We start from the raw sequence: 20581 nt of genomic DNA, 5'->3' as shown, positions 1-20581 counted from the left end.
CTTAAATTAATTGTAAGCCGATCGTGAGTTTTATTATTTTTTTAACATAATCTCTAATATTTTTAATTAGCTAAATTCATTTATTTTTCCTACGGTTTTCCTTTTTGCCGGCTAACTTTAAAAATAAAGGATTTACCTAAATAAACAAAGATCAAAATGAGCTAGCAATTGAAACTAGTTCCGCGCAGCGAGGCACAGAAACTATCGATAACCTACAGCATCGGTAGCATTCCCAAGTCTGGTCACACTGGAAGTGGCTTTTTTTGCAAATTTTATTTTCATAATTGAGAAAAATTTGCATTTTAACGCGAAACAGCAACGAATTCAGCTCTCGAATCTCAACAAAATAACAGCCAGCTTGTGGGCACAGCCAGCAGAGCATCACCAGTATTAACAATCGGGCCAACGCAGCCCAGTGACCGTTTTCCACCTACTATCCAATTTCAATGTCGGCGTCACAACGCGGCGGATGCAACAACAAATGAGTCGTTGTTCTGTTCCAAGCTAATAAAGTACACGCTGTGTGGGCTGCCGACTCCAATGCGCCGCTAGCGGGGATCACGAGCAGTTGGCGCCATGTCCAGTTCGGTGTTTACGGAGGCGCCCAGCGCCCGGCCGGCGGCAGCCGAAGCCGACTCCAATCTGGTTGTGGTCTACAGCAAGAGCGGAATCTCCTTCGACGAGCGTGCCATTGGGAACATCATGGGTAAGTGGGTCCAATAGGCTTGACACACGCTCATTGCTCCCCACACTGACATGGGTTTCTTGCAGAGGAAAAATCGATTTCCACCATTAGCGTGGTGCGGATTACATCGCCGACGCCGAGCATGGTGGACCAGGATGAAGCCGAGCGGCTGGAGGAGCTGGCGAACTTTATGGACACCGCCACCGACTCGGAGCTGGACAGTGAAAATGGCAGCCAAAGTGGTGGCGATAATGCCAGTGAGATGGATGAACACGACGAGGAGAACCATAACACCGGCGACGACAACAATAGCGAATCCACGGAGACGGAAGCCGATGCCCCGCGCACCCGCAAGCGAGTTGGCCGAAAGCCCAAGGCCATCAAAAAGCGAAAGCGCCGCAGACCCAAGGAGCGTCCACAAATCGTGGGCTTGCGAGTGGAGCAGTTTTATGCGGACAGCACGGCTGATATGGTTGTGAAAAATGCACTGAGTAAATAACGTACATCGATGTGGTCCAAATGATTAAGCAAAGCAACATCATTATTTCGAGCACAACGAAAGTAAACGAACTTTAGCTTTCAACTGATTTGTATTCTATTTACAGAGCTTGCCGGAGTTTCCGTCTACAAAAGGACTGCGGAGACAGACGCTCTAATGGAAGTTATTCGCAACGACCACAACTACACACCGTTTACCTCGCCAGAGCAGCTGAAGAACCACAAGCGCGATGAGAAGATGGCCATGGAAATGCAGGCCCAAAGCCGCAAAATCATAATGCAGGCACCGGGCAGTGTCAAGCTAATCAATGCCAAAAAACGAGTCCAGGCCATTCCCTTAAGCCCGGTGCAGGTCAAGGTCCAGAGACTGCCCGTCAAGCCCCACCAAGTTCAGCAGGCAGCGCAGCTGCAACCGAAGGTGCAGCTGATCCGCAAGCCCATCCAATCGCCACTGCCAAGACAGAAGCCAGAGATTATCGCGAACAATTCGGTTAATGCCAGACTGAGGCCCACTCGTGCTCCAGTCAAGGTGATTGCTCCGCCTGTGCAGGAATACATCGAAGATGATGATGACGCCCAAAGTTCGGATCCCGCCGAAGAGGAAAATGCCGACAAGGCCTACGATACGGAGGAAATGAGTGAGGAGAGCGATGACTTCCAGGAATCGGACAACGACAGGGACAGTGACATGGACTTCGATATGAGGCAAAGCAGTAGACGTAATCCGAACAAGAGGAAACGGGTTAAAAAGGTGGTTAGACAGACTCAAAGCAAGCCAATGAAGCCGCTGCCTCAGCCACCCACAACGCCGCAGCACTTCCCCGAGCTGAAGAAACGCAAGGAAGTTTTGGAGCCGAAGGCGCCGCAAATCGGGCAAATCATCCAGATGCCTGCCACAAAATCAGTGCCCGCAGTGTTTGCCCTAGGCAGAGGTCTTCCAAGCACATCGTTTCTCAAAATCCGGCCCACACATCAATCGCTGCCTGTGAAGAGACCTCCACTGCCAACGACACCGGCCAATTCCAATGTTCGTCGTATGCCTGCCGTGCAATTGGGAAGGATCGTTAACTCGCCGCAGGAAGTTAAAGAGATTATTATAAACAAGAATATGGCCAGTCCCAAAGGAGTGTTTACCAATCTCAACACTTTGCTGGGTGAGAACAATAATGCAGGCACCAAATCTTCGCCAGATCCACTCCGACACCGTGCCGTCATGTCGCCAAGCACGCCGAGATCGAGCTACAATCAGCAGATGTCGCCAATTGTGGTTCCGGTTCCTGCTCAGGCGCATACCCCATCCAAGGGATTCATGCCCATCGGTGTGGACACAGCTCAGTCGCATAAACTGCCCGCCCAAATAGTAATCGAGACGCACCAGAGTTCCTCCGAGCTGGCAGCAGAAAATGACAAGCAGCTCGATCTGATCAACTCGATTGTGCAGGACGAGCTACTAAAGTCCACGCTTGTGGAGCAGCCGGTGGTAAATGCGGACGAGGATATACCGAAACTGGTTAAGATGCTGGAGAGTACAGCGGCGGATCTAGATCCACCACCAGTGTCCTTGCCTACACATAGTTTTCCGGCTCCAGAGATGCAGGGAGTGGGACATGCAGCTGTAGCAGATCCGAATGATATAATGGATACGGCGGACGAGGATGAGATTACAGCTGATTTTCTCCAGCACGTGGTCGGTCTCATCGAGGAGGACAAACAGTTTGAGGCCGAGGTGGTTAAGCAAGTACTGGCTAGCACAGAGCCAGGAACCCTAGACGCCATCGTATCTATGCCTACGTCCATTGAGGCCGTAGACTTGCCGCAAGTACAGGCAAGTGTAGAACATCCTGATTATTGATTTTGTTAGCTAACTCCATTGCTCCGTTACAGGCACACACTAACCTACTGCCGAATGCAAGTCTTGCAGAGCCCGCACAATCGATGACCTCATTGCCCATTGCCTGCAGTACACCCTCGAGGAGCGTGGCAAGCACTCTGCCCTCCTCCGCAAAGGTTGTGCGCGGCAACGGTCGGGTCATATACCTGCCACCCATTGAAGCCCCCACCACGCGGGCCAAGCGACGAGCACAGTTTCCTGCAGCTCCGGGCATGGCTACGACCAGTTCCAGTGATGCAGGCAACCTGTCGTTCGGTGAATCTTCGCTGGATGCGAGCATCAATCAGATGCTCAATACCAGCAGCCTGAGCAATGATAGCCAGCCGGGAAGTGGGCTAAAACGACCCAATCCTAGAGAGCCATCGATGGCCAGACGTTCAACGGCACCCAGAAGATCGAAGAAGCTTGATTCGAGTCAGAACAATGATCCCGACGCTTCAGAGTCTCAGGAGGATGACGATGACCCCAACAAGTAAGATTATAGTTGGATATTTCATAGATGCATATTGAAAATTATTTATTTGTTTGGTTTAGGCTCTGGTGCATTTGTCGTCAACCACACAACAATCGGTTTATGATCTGCTGCGATTTGTGCGAGGATTGGTTCCACGGCACATGCGTGGGGGTGACCAAGGCGATGGGCACAGATATGGAAAACAAGGGCATCGACTGGAAGTGCCCCAAATGCGTCAAAAGGCAGGAGGAGAGGGTAAAGTCATACAATAGACATAAAGTTAGCTTTCATTGATTCGTTATCTTTGTAGAGCCAACCACGAATAACAGACATGTTGGTCACCAGACCAAACACTCAACCTGAGCAGAGGCCAAGTGAAACCAAAGTACTAACTACGACAGCAGAAATAATGCAGGTCGCGGCTCCTTCGGCTCCCAGAAGAACACTGCCGGTGGGCGTAACTGTAGCCAGTTCCCCCATGCGTATGCCAATGGTAAAGCCGGTCAAGAAGTTCCCAACCGGTGCAGTCCCTCACCAGCAGCAGCAGCAGCAGCAACTAAACTTTATCAGACTGGGCCCATCACCTGGCAACCGAATTTCGGAGACGTTATGTGTGGTCTGCAAGCGACCGGCGAGCAGCTCTTCCGTCTATTGTGGCGAAGAGTGTATCCGGAAGTATGCCCAAAGTGCAATTCAAGCACATGCTGCTACCAAAGGCCCATTGCCACAGAATGCCAGTGCACAGCCTTCGCTGAACAACTCCCTGGAGGCCAAGAAGAACAAGAAGAAGGACTTGTTTGAGGACGTGCTGAGGCAAGCGGACACTGTGTCAAAAGTGGAACGGGTATGCCATAAAGGGTAATTCAATTAGAACTATACTAATTAATGTGCACACTTTGCTTTGCAGATTAACGTGTTTGAGCGTAAAAGTGGTCGCGTAATCACCGGGCACATGGCCCCTTCTGCGCATCAGTTTCGGAAATGGCTTCAGGAGAATCCCACCTTCGAGGTGCTGCCCTCGGGAACCGTTCAGGCAATCGACGCAGAGAAGCGTTTGCTGAAACGGGCACCGGAAGCCACCACCTCCACATCAGAACCCGCCGCGCTAGGAGTAGCAAAAAAGTCACTTGAAGCTCCTGCCAAAGTGTCCCATCCGCAGCACACCACAGTTCAGGCAAACCACCCACTTGGAATCTCTTCCGTGCGTCCTTTGGCCAAAAAGGATAAAGAGAAGACAACACCTGCGGTACAGACGCCAATCCCTAATCGTAGCGCAGCGGGCAAACCCGAGCCGGTTCGAATCGGCATCCGGCGATCCCTCAGGGAGCAACTACTAGCGCGAATCAAAGAAGCCCGGGCTGCCGAGGTGAACTCTGGCCAGCCACCGACTCAGTGGCCGAACGTGCTTGAGGTGGATCAGTTTGTCAAGAACGTGGAGCTGGAAATGTTCAACTCGTTTGGCCGAGACGTGGGAGCCAAGTACAAGGCCAAGTATCGATCGCTTATGTTCAACATAAAGGATCGCAAGAACCGAACGCTTTTCGAAAAGATTTGTGCCAAGCAAGTGGAGCCCAGGCAGCTGGTGCGGATGACGCCGGAACAGCTGGCCAGCCAAGAGTTGGCCAAGTGGCGGGAAGAGGAAAACCGTCACCAGTTGGACATGATCAAGAAGTCCGAGCTGGACATGTTGGCATGTGCCCAAAACTATGTGGTGAAAACCCACAAGGGAGAGGAGGTAATCGCCACCAAGGTGGATGTCACGCTGCCCGAAGAGGTCATCAATGAATCATCATCTATGGCGGACACAAAACAGACGTCGCTGGTCAGTGAGCCGGCTAGCTCCACACTGGAACGTTCCACGTCCAGGGAAAAGACGGGCTCATCGAAGGAAAAGCGACACAAGAGCCACAAGCATCATCATCGAAAGCGCAGTCGAAGTCGTTCCAATAGTCGGGGTCGAAGCGTCGATAAGCGCCATCGCAGGCACCACAACGAAGGAGGAGAGCCAGGCGGCGGGGAGCGTGAGCATAGATCGCGCGAGAAACAGAGCCGGGAAAGGGATGAGGTCGTTCCCTCACCTTTGCCCAAGAAGAGGGACGAAAACGACCAATCGCCGGTACCCAAAAAGACGGCGGAAAAGAAAAGCGAGGCGAATGCTTACAACCTGGTTGATCAAATTCTGGAATCGGAGAAAACAGTCGAGCAGGCGGCGAATCTAGGCAAACCAAAGCCGTCGCCCAAGCCACTTCCAACGCTTCCGAGTTCTTTGAAGGCACCTGAGCCAATGGACAACTACTCCCGCTACTTGCACGGCCTGACGACGAGTTCACTGTGGTCCGGTACTCTCAAGATGATCGATTTGGCCGACTTCGAAATCGTCATGTATCCCGTGCAGGGTAACTGCCAGCAATTGGGTAAACTGATGCCAAGTCAGATGGACGTAATCGGTCGCATAACCCGCGTCAATGTCTGGGAATACATCAAGAAGCTGAAGAAGAGTCCCACAAAGGAAGTGGTCATTGTGAACATATTCCCCGCCTCGCCCAGCGAAACGTTTAAGTTTGATCTCTTCTTCGAATACCTGGACTCGCGTCAGCGGCTGGGCGTCTTGGGTGTGGACTCGGATCAGATACGCGACTTTTATATATTCCCCTTGGGCAGCGGCGATAAGTTGCCACCAGCGCTGCAGACCGCGGAGCCAGTTCCCTTCTACGAAGAAGCGCACAGACCCAACACGCTGCTCGGCATCATTGTGCGGTGTCTCAGCAAGCGACCTGCAGAGGCTGCGCCATCGACTCCGTCTGTGCCTACTCCGGTTCCCGCCATCAGTAGCAAAGCAGTGGCAAAGGTAAGGAAGCAAATTATTCCATATTGAAAGGATGTACTATGATTCCCCTTTGCAGAGATCTCGCAGCTCGACCTCGCACCCGGCGCAGAGCAGTCCCAAGCGCAAGATCAGCACTCACTCCACCAGCTCCAAGGACGATGAGTTCGACATCGATGCCATTATCAAGGCGCCCATTGCCAAGCTGCAGAAAAGTAAGTTTAGTTGTAAATCATCCGTAAAAGTCTGTTTCTAATGATTGTGTACCTTCAGCTGCCCCGAAGGTGGTGCCACGGCCACCGGTGGCGAACGACGCCGATGAACCCTACTCTCCTGGTGGCTCCGACGACGAACTGGTGCCGAGTGCTCCGCAAAGGCCAAACGATCTGGAACGGCAGGTGAACGAAATCAACAAACAAATAGCCGCGCAGCAAATGGAAATTGCCGGCCTGCTTAAAGTGGAGCCCACAGTAAGTGCTGATCCCAGATGACCCAAAATATTTCCAATCCATTGCATTCATATTATCCCTGCTCGTTTATTTCCCAGGGATCCGCGTCCTCATCCAATGTGCTAGCCGCCATATCAATACCGGCGAATCTTTCAAAGATCCTGGCCAGCATCAAGGACAAGACTGATCTGCCTTCCAGTGCTGGTGATGGAGACGAGGAGTACAATCCCGAGGACGACATCACCGCAACCAGTTCATTTGGTACGTCAGCTGCTTACTCAAATATCAATTGGCCTTAGTATCAACGATTCCCTTCCTGCAGCATCGAAGAAGCCGAGGAGCAAAGGCCGTTTGGCGCATCTAAGTGAAGCTGAGCTTCTTAGCATGGTGCCGGACAATCTGGCCGGCGTGATTCCCAGATCGTCCAAGACCCGCCACCAGCTTGCTCAGTCGCCGCTTACACCACCACCACTACCACCGCAACCGCCGCCGGGTGTTTAGGTTAGCCCCATCCGGACGGACGCTGGCTAATCCGCGCGCCAATCCTTTCTTCATTCTGGATTTGAATTGCCGCTCGCCCGCCTCATTGTGTACATTCTCATTAAGCAAATTCAACACCATCTCTGTATTATATCTGGCTAATCGGAAGTTTTTAGTTTTCAAAGCTAAAGCCACAAACCCCATCATCCCGCCCCACATCGCCCCGCCCCGCGCTCCAAATGGATCATCCTTCGCATTGCAATGCAAACTTAGATTCGGTTTTCACATAACGCTCTATTAAATCCTGTACATTTCCTCGAAAATAAAAAGTGCTACGTAACATTTGTTTTAGGGATACGATAATCGTAACGCTGTTCTTTATTTCCAAACGAGCTTAGTTGACCTCGCAGGGATCGTCCTTGCCGCTGAAGTGGGCGCACGTGATCTTGGGTCCGTTGTGCACCCTGGGTATGGCGATCCGGAAGAGCGTTCCATGCGGCATGCACACGCAAATCTTGTACTGAACACTGCCCGTGCGGAGACCCAGCTCGGAGCTGACGATGGGAATGCGGTCCATGTCCAGAAAGATACCCGTGCCCGCCTCCAGGATGGTGGCGCCCTGCGTGGAGTTGATGAGGACATGGTGCTCGGCCTGCATGTCAACGCTGGCTCCGTCGAAGTAGACGCCCTCCGATCCCCTAATGGCCATGCGACCATCGCTCTCCAGCACCAGGGACTCGTCGATGGGACTCACGATGCCGCTGGCACTCACCACCTTGGCCTGCAGCGCCTCCACTCCGCCCGGAATGTTATACTGCGGACGGTGGGTGGTGAAAATGGGCTGCTTGTCGACGGGGTCCTTGACCTCGAACAAGTTCGTGGCCTGCACAAGGATACCCTCCCTGTTCAGGACGATCCTATCACGCTCGCTGGCTGCTCCATTGCCATTGCGGAAGACGCGCACGTGGACGCCGCCTTCACCGTCGCCAGCATCACTGCTGATGGTCACGGGGACATCCGAGAAGCCGTGAATCTGACCAATCGAGTTGGTCTGCACGCGCTCCAAGTCCGTGGTACCGTAGAACTTGACCACATCCACCTCGGGTATCACCTCCATGCCCTGGACACCTTTGCCCAGGCGAAGCACACCCACAATGGTGAGCGTCAGCAGGAGATTGCCAACGGTCAGCACCAGCAGCAGCACCACGATGGTCCAGAAGGCGAACGTGTTGCGTCCCTGGTGACCCGGATGCAGGCGGGAGCAGCTGTCGCTGTTGTACTTCTCATCGAAGTAGTCGCCCGTATCCGTTTTGGAGTCGTCGCGACAGAAGTCCAAATCCGGCACAACTCCTCCAATGGGCAGCGTCACAGAGAGCGCGTTCTCCGAGTTGGCATCGTCGGAATAGGATGGCGAGGGTCCGCGGATGAAGGTGTTCTCGAAAGTGTGCATCATTGGATTGGATTATTCCTGGCGAGTTGGACTCGAAAAACCGTTTGCACAATTGCTGTATCCAGTGCACGGAAATTGGGCATGTACATGTGAGAGATTCAATTGTTGGACATGCGCAGTGCGTTCTTAGCCGCAAGTTTCGAAAATTCAGAAATCTTCGAATTTTGAATGCTTTTCAAATATGAAAAAGTGGTTTCCAAATTATGTTTACAAAAAGATATACAATTTTCAAATGTTAATAGAACATTTTCAAGATTTCATTAATATAATTGTTAATACGTTTCTTAGGTTTTAAGTATATATCAGAATATTATCATATAATAGCAGTTTAAAATTTAAAGAAAAAACACGTTTACTTCTATAATTTGATATAAGAAATTAGGTTGTAACTGCTGGTAACTGCTAACTCAGTTACCAATAACTTACCAATAAATAATTTGCAGAGCAGAACAAACAAACTGCTTACTTTCCAAAACTCTAAAAATTAGGAAATTAAAAAAAATTGAATTTTAAAAGTGCAACCATAAAAAGTGAATTGGAAGCGAACTAGTTCCATTTGATGACAGCACGCAGCCCTGGCTAAAGTAGTGTGCAAAGGGGGCTTGACTTTGGCATTTTTCGAAGTTGCGCCCGCAGCCACACCGCACATCTCCATTTTGCAAAGATGTCCTTTAAGGTGAGCTTTTGTCCAAAAACTGATTGCCATTAGCTAAAGCAGAGTCTTCCGCGATGACACAGCCCATTGACCCGAAGCGCGACGAGATCCGGCGCTACCTGGAGCGCGGCAGCGTCCTGGACTCGCTGACCAAGCTCTTCATACGCGTGATCAAGGAGCGGCCCGAGAATCCCATGGACTACATTCGTAACCACATCGGCGTGGTGCGCCACCAGCACGACAAGTACGAGCGCCTGCAGCAGGATCTGCAGCTGGCCAACGAGGAGATCCAGCGTCTGCGCGCCATCATCAACAGCATCAATCCCGACGTGCTCCAGGGTCATCAGTCAGTCGCTTCAAGTGAAGTGGTGGTCGCAACGGAGGCGCCACAGACCGTGGCCGAGCCCACTGAGGCGGTGGAGCAGCAGCAGCAGGAGAACGGCCCGGAGAAACCTGACGAAAGTTCGACCGACATTGCGGAGATAACCGCCGCTGTGGAGGCCTGCCAGATTGAGGGAAACGCGGTGGTGTCCAGCGAGGAAGCCGCACAGCCAAGTCCAACCGTCCAAGCTGAAGCCACTGGCTCCAGCGAGTAGATCTCAGATGACAGCAGCACACACCAAACGTAAAAAAAAGAACATCCCATTTAGAACGCATTCATTTATGAAGAAATGTTAAGTATTTTCCGAAATTTACATGTAAATAAAGCGAAATAAAGCTGGATATGCAGCGTATTATGGATTTTTCAAATGTGTTTATTGAAATCAGTTTCATAATTCATACACGTTTTATATCATTTGTTTATTAATACAAAGGATTATTGATAATACATATTAATAATAGTTAATTTTTAAAAAACACATCCTTAAAATGACGGGAAGCGGACGTTTGAATAGCTGATGAATGGTAGGGAGTTCTCGGGACAAACTAATAGATTTTGTTGATTTTCGTGTGGTTATTCTTCTGGCTGACTGGCGTGGTCCATTCGGTCGGACTGCAGTGTGGACGAACAAAAAAAAAACTGATTCAAGGTCGAAACTTAGTGCTTATAATTCTTCTTTATACTTCTTGGCAAGCATTCGCCTCCGCCTCCTCGGTTCAACGATTTCCCCTCTTCGATTTTTTGTTTCTTGTTTTGTTTTCACTTGCTCTATACTCTTAAGGCCAACGAGCACTACAGGGCCCCCACATCTGTATGCTTTGTGACCGACTGGCGTCCAGTCGCTCCTCTGCTGCTCCGTTTCCATCTAATCTGCAATGTTAGGCGCTCGCACGGTCAGTTGATTGCCTAGTGTTTAAATTTTGGACAAAACCTATAAGCGCTGGTGTTCAAATGTGTGTACATGTGTGTGCGTGGGTGGATGGTTGGTTGGTTGGTTGGTTGCTTGGTCGGTCGGTCGTTCGTTCGGTCGGTCGGTAGATATACATATGTGTATACGGAGGCTATTACAAATAAATATGTGGCTTTAATCATGGTATTTGTCAATGTGTTTGTAATTGCGATTTAAATCTCAATGGGTGTGGGGTGGAAGGGGAGAACTGCAGTCATCTGCTGGAAGGGATGTCGCAGGGGATGTCCTTTGATCGTGGCGCTGCTATTCCATTCCGAATTGCTGGTGGATTTTCTGGTGAATTTCGACTCGCCCCGGCTGCCGATGATAAAAGTGACCAAAAACAGAGATAAGGTTGGGGTGAGAGTGTGATTCACTAGTTGGTTACTCTGCGTCAGCAGCCAATACTTACGTTTCATGCATCATTTGATGTGTTGTTTCAAAGGATTTTATTTCTGGCTGGTTGTGTGGTTGGGTTTGTGGTTGTTTTTGTCGTGTTTTTCTTTTGTATCTTGTTTGGATTTCTTATTGATCTGTTTTAGATAGAAAAAGACTGCTCGCGGTGCTGCAGTTGTGTGATATTACTTTTTACGCTTGTCAGCTGGCTTGAGGATTTGGAACGAGCACATCAGCGTGTCGTCCACGGACATCATGGCGCCGGCATTGTCGAACTCGCCGCAGTAGTTGGGCGCCGAGAACAGGGTGACCAGCATGCGTTTGGCAAAGAACTCGTACCCATCCTCAACGACCTGATGGGCTCGGCAGATGAGATCGAACTCGTGCTTCTGCAAAAACTTGGCCACCACCTCGGCACCGAAGGTGAAGCTAACGCCGCGGTCGTTTTCGCCCCAGCCCATGGTATCCTTATCGGGATCGGACCACAGGAGATCGCACAGCAGTCCCTGGTCGGGCACATCGGTGGGCCGCATAATGCGACGGATCTGCTCCATCGAGGTCAAATCGGGACTGAGGCCGCCGTGGCAGCAGAAGATCTTCTCATCGACAATGGCTGCCACCGGCAGGCAGTTGAAGCAGTCAGTGAATGTCTTCCACAACTTGATGCTGTAGCGACGCTTGCATTCGTCGTAGAATCCGTATATGCGATTGATGCTGGCGCATTCGTGGTTGCCGCGCAGCAGGAAGAAATTCTCCGAGTATTTGATCTTGTAGGCGAGCAGCAGGCAGATCGTTTCCAGCGACTGCTTGCCGCGATCGACGTAGTCGCCGAGGAACAGGTAATTCGATTCCGGCGGAAAGCCGCCGTACTCGAACAGACGCAACAGATCGTAGTACTGTCCATGGATGTCGCCGCAAATCTTCAGCGGTGCCTCCAGCTCGAGCAGAATGGGCTGCGACAGGAAAATCTCGCGCGACTTCAAGCAGAGTCCCCGGATCTCGCCCTCGGAGAGCTGTACGTTTTTACCTGGCCGTGCCCCACGCACTTCGAGAAGTCGCGATATTATGCTGTCGATATTCATCACGTCGCCCATGTTTGCGTGCGAAAGTGTGGATCTGGTGCACTAGTGCTGCTGTTGGGTGTCGAGGTTACCGCGAACGATCGTTGGTAGCGCCGAAATAGCCTCGAAATCTTTAATTTCCCAAAACTATTTCTGCTAAATACTTTTCACAGCTAACAAGTATGAAAATTTCCTCGTATGCTGTTGCGTGAGTGCGGGCGGGATGGCGAGTGTGCTTCTTGCTAGTGTTGCCACACTGCCGGAAGTCGGGGATATGGCCAGATAATAGACGCCATCTTATCTAATCGATAACATGCCAAAATAGTGAATAATCGATAACGTAGGTGCATTCATATTACTCTTATTTCGTTAAGGACATTTCCAATCCATTGCTAGAGTTTCGCAACAGCTCTACTTTTATATTTTCATTCGAATAGGGTATTCTCGACCCTATAGAGGCTCGAAACTGCCAAATCTCAAGCTTCGAAATCTTGTCGCACTGTTAGTAATCGATTAAACGCATGGCGTCCATTTACTCCATTTCAGCGGTGTGGCAGCCCTGACGAGGTGCATACTAGCCATCCCGCTCGCACTCAGGCACGCCTGGCATGACTAACTGGGGACTAGAGGTGGGAGATTGATGCATTTTACGCTGCTATTCGATATCCCGGCAACGAGGGGATATTTAAATACATTCGAAATTCAAAATAGCCAATAAGAATATTCGCCTGCAGAACGTAGGTTAATTCATTTTTCCTTATTGGAATAACTAGCCATATGAGTTATGATTAAAAATGATAAATTTCCCTTAAATTTTCTCAAAATATTATATTTATAGATATATAACAATCATGCTATGAAAAGATTTTTTATGAAATGTGTTCATGTTTGTTATCGATAATTCGATACTCTAAGCATTTCCTGCCTACGCCCGCTAATCATTTAATTAACTGTTAAATAGGCGGGTTTCAATTTAATCAAAATGCTGTTAAACGATATTATAAGCGGAAAAGTAGTTGATTCCGTCTATATTATAGCGGAAATTGGCCAAAACCACCAAGGTTGTGTGGAAACAGCGAAGAAAATGATATGGGAGGCCAAGAAAGCCGGTTGCCACTGCGTCAAGTTTCAAAAATCCGATTTGCCAGCAAAGTTTACGAGATCCGCTCTAGATCGCGAATATATCAGCGATCACGCCTGGGGAAAAACCTACGGAGAGCACAAGGAGTATCTGGAGTTCTCCAAGGATCAGTATCTCCAGCTGCAGGCCCACTGCAAGGAGTTAAATGTGGACTTTACGGCTTCCGCCATGGATGAGGTTGATATTAATTAATTGTTAGAAATGACACAGTTTTTAAAAGTATATTTATAAGGGAGTTTTCAAGGGCTTTGATATTCATTCAAGATTACCTTTTCCTTGCCTAAATAGTTATTAATCACATATATATTATGCATATATGATTTCTTTAACAGAGATCGTTGGAGTTCCTTGCCGATCTAAATGTTCCCTTCATCAAGATTGGCTCCGGAGATGCAAACAACTTTCCGCTTCTCAAAAAGGCCGCCAATTTGAACTTGCCCCTGGTGATCTCCACAGGAATGCAGACTATGCAAACTGTGGAGAGGATTGTGCAAACTATGAGGGAGTCAGGAAAAGAGGACTTCGCTCTAATGCACTGCGTTTCATCGTACCCAACTGACCCCGAAGATTGCAGCTTGCAGTTGATATCCGTCTTAAGGAGGCGCTTTCCCAATGTGGCAATTGGGTACTCGGGTCATGAGCTGGGAGTGGTCATTAGCCAGGCAGCCGTTTTGCTGGGAGCACGCATAGTGGAGCGCCACTTTACGCTGGACAAGAGTCAGAAGGGCTCCGATCATCGCTGCTCCCTGGAGCCGCAAGAACTAAAAGCTCTGACTACAGCCATCACCAACTTTAAACTCTCTTCAGTTCCCATGTCTCCACAAGAAATAGTTCAAAAGTTAAATGGAGGTGAGGAACTAGAGGCAGCTCTTCAGCACGTTGAGTCTAAAACCATTTTACCCTGCGAGCTGCCCTGCCGAAATAAACTGGGTAAATCCATTGTGGCAGCTAGGAACCTCAATAAGGGTTACAGGTTGCAATTGGCAGATATGGCCATTAAGGTCAGTGAACCCAGCGGCCTGACAGCGGAGGATTACCTGGACTTGGTAGGCAAGGAATTGGCAGGCAATATTGGTGAGGATGAACCCATACTTGGGAGTAGTATAATCAATTGAATCATGGGTTTGAAATTTAAATACAATTGTAAATGAATAGCTTGGGCTGTATTACTCGGCGCCATCGTCGCTGCCGTCGTCTTCGTTCTCATTCTCGATCATGTCGATGTCCTCCTCGATGTCGCCCTCCTTCTTGTCCGTTGGCTTCTCGTAGACGGCGGTCAGCGGGGAAATGCACACTCCGTTCCAGACGGACATTTCGCGCACAACGCTGGTGTTGCCCTCCAGTCCCAAAATGTGTTTGTATCCGCCGTGGGCCAGCACGCGGAGCAGCGTCTGAGATGTATAGCAGCACACATCCTGCTGCTCCAATGTCATGGCAGTGTGCACACGGATGTGTCCCGGCTCGGTGGGATCCGTGATGCCGGCCGAGCCGGGCAGGAAGAGCCCGGCGGAGAGCAGCTGAAAGACGCGACGGAAGGCCAGGTTGATGGGCAGTGCCTGTCGCGACGGGTTGTTCATGATGGCCAGATGGGCGATCAGGTCCAGCATCCACGCCGACAGCGGCGAAAAGGCGTCGAAGCGCCTGGTGAGATCCTTGAGAATACGAATGAGCACCTTTATAGAGGAATGGTGGGCATTTTCCTCGAACCACCGCGTGTGCCGAATGGCAGCCAGATGGCTCTGCATCAGCTTGTGATCCAAATGGATCTCCGGCTCTAGCTTGCGCAGATTCTGCGGCAAGGTGGCGATCAGAATGCGCACCTTAGCATGCACGTTGGCGATGTCGAAGCCGCGCTCATGGATCTGTACGGTGTGCTGATCGCCCTTGGTCAGAACTTCAGTCTTCATGCTGGCCTTCAGGTCGGCCTCCACTTTTTTGGCCAGCGCATCGACGGACTCCTTGGTGGGCAGTGTTTTGAGTATAACAACCACATCGGCTACATTGTTGCCCGTCAGAATGGTGCCCTTCTTGAAGGAGCCAACCTGACGCACTTCCTCCAGTTGCTGTGGAATAACCAGAACAGTCTCAACATGCAAATATCAGGGAGTGGTGTAATGTACTTACACAAGTGGTCAGATCCCCGGGTGCAACCACCAGATTGTCGAGAACAGCCTGCACCTTGGTCACTAGATTGCCAATAGCCGTTTGCTCGCTGGGAGTGGGACTCAGGTCCTGGTTACGCTTCAGCAGCGCCTGAAATGTAGATTGTTTTCCCATTGCAAACACCTTGGAGACGCAAGAAATTTATTGATTTACCGCAGTCAAAGCAGAATCGTCAACGGCGCCGGCGGATGGAACTTTGGGGAAGAAGACCTCCGCGAGGGTCAGATCGAAGGGATGGCGCGGCACAAATGTCTTTTTGAACGGCGGACGTATGCCGCCGCGCATGGGGCGGCCACCTCGGAGAGCTCCGCGAACCATATTCCTGTGGGGATGAATTTTTAATTATTTTCGCAACGCCGCAGCGTTCTGTTTTCTTTAACAGATAGGTAAACAGTGTGACCAAAGCCGAACCGGTAAAAAACGACTTCAAAGAGGGGCTAAACGCGTTTTCAAAATATACCGCTTAATTAATATTTTTGAGGGCAAACATTTTGAACAATTGAACATTTTACTACATTAGAATGCATAAATCGATTGAATAAAATACGGAGACTGGTGTTTTTAAATCTGCATAATTTTGTAGTTGTAGCTAGTGCAACAAGGCTTCAATCAGTTCCAGGAAAACGCTTTGTGTACAAGCAACGTTCTGATTTTTATGTTGATGGTCTTACCCTTTTGTTGTAAGAAATTCCAGCACTACAATCGACTTAAAAGCGCATAAAGTTATTCGTAAGTATTTTGAAATCGCAATAGAGATGACTCCTAATGTTAATAGTTTTCAGAACTATGGATCTGGCGAACGTAGATCAAGGCCTCGTTAAGAACGAACCAACACAAGAAGACACTTTCGAGGAAGAATTAATCTTCATTTCTAACAGCGACTTCGAAGAGCTTGAAAACGAAATAAAGATCGAGGAATCCTGTATTTATGACAAAGATTTGGAGCCAGTTACAAGCGTCCCGTCGATGCTGAAGACATGTAAATCCAAAATAGCAGAGAAGCGCCTCTTGCGAAAGCGAACAGATACGTTTAAGTGTACCCAATGCCAAAAGGCGTTTACAAAAAAGGAAAACCTCGAATCACACTTGCGACTTCATGCAGAAGAACGTCCGTTCGAGTGCTCCAAGAGCTTTAGACGCAGGTTGCATTACAAGCGACACTTGCTCAAACACGAGAAGCGACCTCATAAGTGTTCCCACTGCTCAAAGACCTTTACCCAGGATTCATCGCTTAAACAACATCTGCTTGAGCACACTGGAGAGCGGCACTTCAAGTGTTCCCAGTGCGCAACGTCGTTTGCGCGAAAATCGTATCTTACGGTACACTTACGCACGCACAGTGAAGAACGACCCTTTGAGTGTACCCATTGCGAAAAGGCATTTAAAAACAGTTCGCATCTCAAGGATCACTTGCGAACTCATAAGGAGGGACGGCCCTTTAAGTGTTCCCACTGCTCGAAGAGTTTTAAGCTCAGGTCAATTCTACAAAAGCACTTGCTGACGCACGCCGAAAGATCCTTTAAGTGTACACAGTGCCCGAAGACTTTTCTTCAGAATGATGGCTTGCAAATTCATTTGCGAATGCACGCGGGCGAAGACCCATTTAAGTGTTCCCATTGCTCAGAGACCTTTGCAAAGAATTCGAGTCTTCAACTACACATACTTGAGCACGCAGGAAGAGAGCCCCTTAAGTGTTCCCAGTGCTCAGCCACCTTTGCCACGAGGTCACTTTACCGCGTCCACGTGCGTTCGCATACAAGAGAGCGGCAGTTTAAGTGCGCCGAATGCTCGAAATCTTTCTTCAAGAAGTCACATCTTGTGGAGCATCAGGAAGTGCATACGGGAGAGCGACCCTTTAAGTGTGCTCACTGCTCCAAGGACTTCAAATGTCGTACGCATCTTCGGGTGCATTTGCTTGATCATTCTGGAGAAAAGCCCCCCAAGTGTTCCCACTGCTCGAAGGAATTTAAGCTAAGCTCGCAACTGCTGGTGCACCTGCAAGAGCATACTGGAAGAAACCACTTCGAGTGTCCCCACTGCTCGAAGTCCTATACAACCAGCTCGTCTCTTCATATGCACTTGCGAACGCACACGGGAGAATTGCCCTTCAAGTGTTCCCACTGCTCCAAGGAGTTTGCGAGAAGCGCAGACCACGAGGAACACTTGCGAACGCATACGGGAGAAAAACCCTTCAAGTGTTCACACTGCTCAGCCCGATACACACAGAAGTCCAGTCTTGGACGACACCTGCGGACAAACCACTGCGGCATAAACTCGGATTAAAACTAATTAGTTTAGAATTATCTTAGAAATAATGTAATGATAAGTAAAGTAGGCGAAAACAAATAAATGAGTTTCAATATTTTTTGAAGTTTTGATTTTCAAAAGTGTGCCCATTTGTTCAGTCCCCCTGATCGAGCTGTACCATATTTGGCATTCAGCATTCGGTCACACTGCCGCCCAATTGCTGTGTCATTTTTGTTTCTGTGCGAAATAAGTCGGCTTTTTCATTTTACACATCAAATAACTGCATTTGCGGCCCAGGAAATATGGCTACCGAACGCTATAGCTTTTCGTTGACCACGTTCAGGTGAGAGCATCGCTATAGCCCGAGCAGAGCATTCGCTTCGCCCCGCGCAACTCAACCTGCCGCCATGACTGGGCAATAAGTACAATTTTCAATCGTTTGCAGTCCTTCCGGAAAACTCGTCCAACTGGAGTATGCATTGGCGGCCGTATCCGGCGGAGCTCCCTCGGTGGGCATTATAGGTTAGTATGACGTGCAGCCAGTCCTGTGCATTCAACTAACACACTTTCTTTTCTTTTTTTTGGCTGTAGCTTCCAACGGCGTCGTCATTGCCACAGAGAACAAACACAAGTCACCGCTGTATGAGCAGCACAGTGTACATCGCGTGGAGATGATCTACAACCACATCGGCATGGTGTACTCGGGAATGGGTCCGGACTACCGCCTGCTGGTCAAGCAGGCCCGCAAGATCGCCCAGACTTACTACCTGACCTACAAGGAGCCTATTCCAGTGTCGCAGCTGGTGCAGCGCGTGGCCACGCTCATGCAGGAGTACACTCAGTCCGGGTAAGTGTCCGCGCTGTCCTCCACTTTGAGTTCCCACGGATAATCGTATCCAATCCCACCAACAGTGGCGTTCGTCCCTTCGGCGTTTCCCTACTGATCTGCGGCTGGGACAATGATCGTCCGTATCTCTACCAATCCGATCCTTCGGGCGCCTACTTTGCCTGGAAGGCCACTGCCATGGGCAAGAACGCAGTGAACGGCAAAACTTTCCTGGAGAAGCGGTAAGCACCAATAATAGTACACCCATTAAAGTCGCAAGTCACACATATTGTCATCCACCTTCAGCTACAGCGAAGATCTGGAGCTGGACGACGCTGTTCACACCGCCATCCTTACGCTGAAGGAAGGTTTTGAGGGAAAAATGACTGCCGACAACATTGAGATCGGAATCTGCGATCAGAACGGATTCCAGCGCCTGGACCCCGCCTCCATCAAGGACTATTTGGCCAGCATCCCCTAAGCTTAAACGCCCCGCTAAGATTACCACAAGCTAAGCTTTCTTAATAAGTACGGGACATTAAAAAACAAATAAAATTTTACAACTGGTGTTATTTGATATTCAGATTTTTAATATATAAGACTTTAGTGGTTAAATTCATTTCGCTTCGATGGCCTCAACGTATCCGGCACAAGTTTCGGGGTCAAAAACGAACAGATTACGGTGAGGCGCTTCCAATTTAGTAACCACCTTGATGACCTCTTGGGCCACAACGCCGCCAACAACAGCGACCGCTGGCGAGATCTGCGCAAAAATCATACCCAGAGCTTCGTCGCCCAGTATAGAGTTGGGCAGCAGTTCGTCGCGAATTCCGCGAAGCAATTCCAGGTCAGCTTCTCGAGTCTTGTAGCTGGGATCGCGCTTGTGGGTTGTGCGGAACTTTTGGAGCACACTTAACAGCAAAACACCCGGTCCATTGCGCTTCAATTTGCGCAAATAACTAGGCTCGGTAACATCAAAATCAAGCCAAGCAGAGTAGCCGGGATATTCGACATCACGCTGCGTTGGAATGGACACCGTTTCATACTTCTTTTTCTTCTCCGAATTGGCTACGACCTTGTGCTTGATAACATCCCTGGAATAAAAATGGACATTAAGTTAGCAGCAAAGACTTAAATTCTGTTTCTGAGCAATGGTAGATAGTGAGACTTACTCGACGTAGCTGTGCTTCTGCAGACTGGCAAAGTAGAACCCGAAGGTGCCCCACACATCGGTGGCTATGAACTTGACTCCCAGGTCTCGGCAAATGGTGTCAATGCGCAACAGTTCCTCGTTGGTCGCGCCATTGACCACCACCACATCGAACTGGCCAAAGAACTCCGAGGCCTTCTCCTTCAAGGGCTCGTGGTCGGCGGAGATGTTCACCATGGGATTGAGAGCACGTGCCCGTGTTAATGATGCCTCGGCACGGTTGGTGTTCAGCGATTCACGGGGGGCAAGGAATTGCGAACAAAAGTCCTCCTCGGTTACGTTCTTGTCGTCCAGTAGCTTCACGGAGTTCACTCCGGACAGGATGATGTTCTTGGTTATCTCGGCGCCCAGGCCGCACAGTCCGGCGATGAGAATCTTGGCCGTGCGAAGGCTGAAATTGAAAATATATTTTAGCGCATTATAGCGCCATTGCGGAATGCCGGCTTTTTTGCACGCACCGTTTTTGAGATTCCAGACCCCAGAGTCGGATTTGTCTGTCGTACAGCTCGTTCTCCGCCTCCGTGAGCTCCACGGCTGTCTCGCTGGTGTCCATATCCACGACCATTATTTATTTATCAAGTTTAAAATGTATTTTTCACAGCTTAATGCCAATTTTTTGCAACAACTTCAGTGAGACGCCACAAAAATACACTAACGCCTTTTGAAAATGCCAAAACGCATCTTACAAAAGCAGTGCTGCCAACTGTTTCTGTACGCACTGAAGAAAACTTTATAAAATATTTAAAATATAACAATTATAATAATTATAATTTTTGATACTTTTTGTAAGGATATCCTAACATCTTATTAAACAAATTGA

The 20581-nt window shown here is 49.4% G+C and overlaps 9 protein-coding genes across 10 annotated transcripts; 5 read left to right on the top strand and 4 right to left on the bottom strand.

Moving 5' to 3' along the window:
• Positions 1–202: 202 nt before the first annotated feature.
• Positions 203–7644, top strand: LOC6728362. The gene is made up of 11 exons (XM_039294998.2): positions 203–706; positions 772–1176; positions 1291–3008; positions 3068–3546; positions 3609–3783; positions 3839–4372; positions 4436–6376; positions 6432–6567; positions 6626–6822; positions 6900–7062; positions 7124–7644. Exons 1-11 carry the CDS (start codon positions 577–579, stop codon positions 7300–7302), a joined length of 6057 nt encoding a protein of 2018 aa, XP_039150932.1. The 5' UTR covers positions 203–576; the 3' UTR covers positions 7303–7644.
• Positions 7624–8845, bottom strand: LOC6728361. The gene has a single exon (XM_002103673.4). The coding sequence runs from the start codon at positions 8732–8734 to the stop codon at positions 7676–7678; it is 1059 nt and encodes a 352-aa protein (XP_002103709.1). The 5' UTR covers positions 8735–8845; the 3' UTR covers positions 7624–7675.
• Positions 8846–9247: 402 nt separating this feature from the next.
• LOC6728360 (c-Myc-binding protein homolog) lies at positions 9248–10127 on the top strand. Its single transcript, XM_002103672.4, has 2 exons — positions 9248–9407; positions 9470–10127. Exons 1-2 carry the CDS (start codon positions 9396–9398, stop codon positions 9980–9982), a joined length of 525 nt encoding a protein of 174 aa, XP_002103708.1. The 5' UTR covers positions 9248–9395; the 3' UTR covers positions 9983–10127.
• A 705-nt stretch (positions 10128–10832) lies between these two features.
• On the bottom strand, positions 10833–12426 carry LOC6728358 (serine/threonine-protein phosphatase alpha-2 isoform). The gene is made up of 2 exons (XM_016176844.3): positions 11130–12426; positions 10833–11035 (listed from the first exon to the last, which is right to left on the bottom strand). Exon 1 carries the CDS (start codon positions 12205–12207, stop codon positions 11299–11301), a length of 909 nt encoding a protein of 302 aa, XP_016034980.1. The 5' UTR covers positions 12208–12426; the 3' UTR covers positions 10833–11035; positions 11130–11298.
• Positions 12427–13087: 661 nt separating this feature from the next.
• Positions 13088–14467, top strand: LOC6728357 (sialic acid synthase). Its single transcript, XM_002103669.4, has 2 exons — positions 13088–13492; positions 13648–14467. The coding sequence occupies exons 1-2, from the start codon at positions 13157–13159 to the stop codon at positions 14428–14430; spliced, it is 1119 nt and encodes a 372-aa protein (XP_002103705.2). The 5' UTR covers positions 13088–13156; the 3' UTR covers positions 14431–14467.
• LOC6728356 (interleukin enhancer-binding factor 2 homolog) lies at positions 14387–15820 on the bottom strand. Its single transcript, XM_002103668.4, has 3 exons — positions 15632–15820; positions 15440–15568; positions 14387–15378 (listed from the first exon to the last, which is right to left on the bottom strand). Exons 1-3 carry the CDS (start codon positions 15794–15796, stop codon positions 14482–14484), a joined length of 1191 nt encoding a protein of 396 aa, XP_002103704.1. The 5' UTR covers positions 15797–15820; the 3' UTR covers positions 14387–14481.
• A 156-nt stretch (positions 15821–15976) lies between these two features.
• Positions 15977–18034, top strand: LOC6728355 (zinc finger protein OZF). Of its 2 annotated transcripts, none has more exons than XM_016175181.3 (2): positions 15977–16207; positions 16261–18034. In XM_016175181.3, exon 2 carries the CDS (start codon positions 16265–16267, stop codon positions 17759–17761), a length of 1497 nt encoding a protein of 498 aa, XP_016034979.1. In that variant the 5' UTR covers positions 15977–16207; positions 16261–16264; the 3' UTR covers positions 17762–18034. The 2 variants fall into 2 exon arrangements, with proteins under 2 accessions (XP_016034979.1, XP_016034978.1); XM_016175180.3 differs by having other exon boundaries at positions 16254–18034.
• On the top strand, positions 17871–19128 carry LOC6728354 (proteasome subunit alpha type-2). The gene is made up of 5 exons (XM_002103666.4): positions 17871–18068; positions 18171–18247; positions 18317–18572; positions 18638–18793; positions 18858–19128. Exons 1-5 carry the CDS (start codon positions 18028–18030, stop codon positions 19030–19032), a joined length of 705 nt encoding a protein of 234 aa, XP_002103702.1. The 5' UTR covers positions 17871–18027; the 3' UTR covers positions 19033–19128.
• On the bottom strand, positions 19102–20455 carry LOC6728353 (SUMO-activating enzyme subunit 1). Its single transcript, XM_002103665.4, has 3 exons — positions 20220–20455; positions 19724–20152; positions 19102–19645 (listed from the first exon to the last, which is right to left on the bottom strand). Exons 1-3 carry the CDS (start codon positions 20324–20326, stop codon positions 19168–19170), a joined length of 1014 nt encoding a protein of 337 aa, XP_002103701.1. The 5' UTR covers positions 20327–20455; the 3' UTR covers positions 19102–19167.
• Between the last annotated feature and the right edge of the window lie 126 nt (positions 20456–20581).

This window comes from Drosophila simulans, chromosome 3R (assembly GCF_016746395.2).
Source record: "Drosophila simulans strain w501 chromosome 3R, Prin_Dsim_3.1, whole genome shotgun sequence".
NCBI classification, from domain to species: Eukaryota; Metazoa; Arthropoda; class Insecta; order Diptera; family Drosophilidae; genus Drosophila; species Drosophila simulans.
The sequence above is the reverse complement of the archived record's forward strand: the minus strand, read 5'-3'. Positions and strand labels throughout refer to the sequence as shown.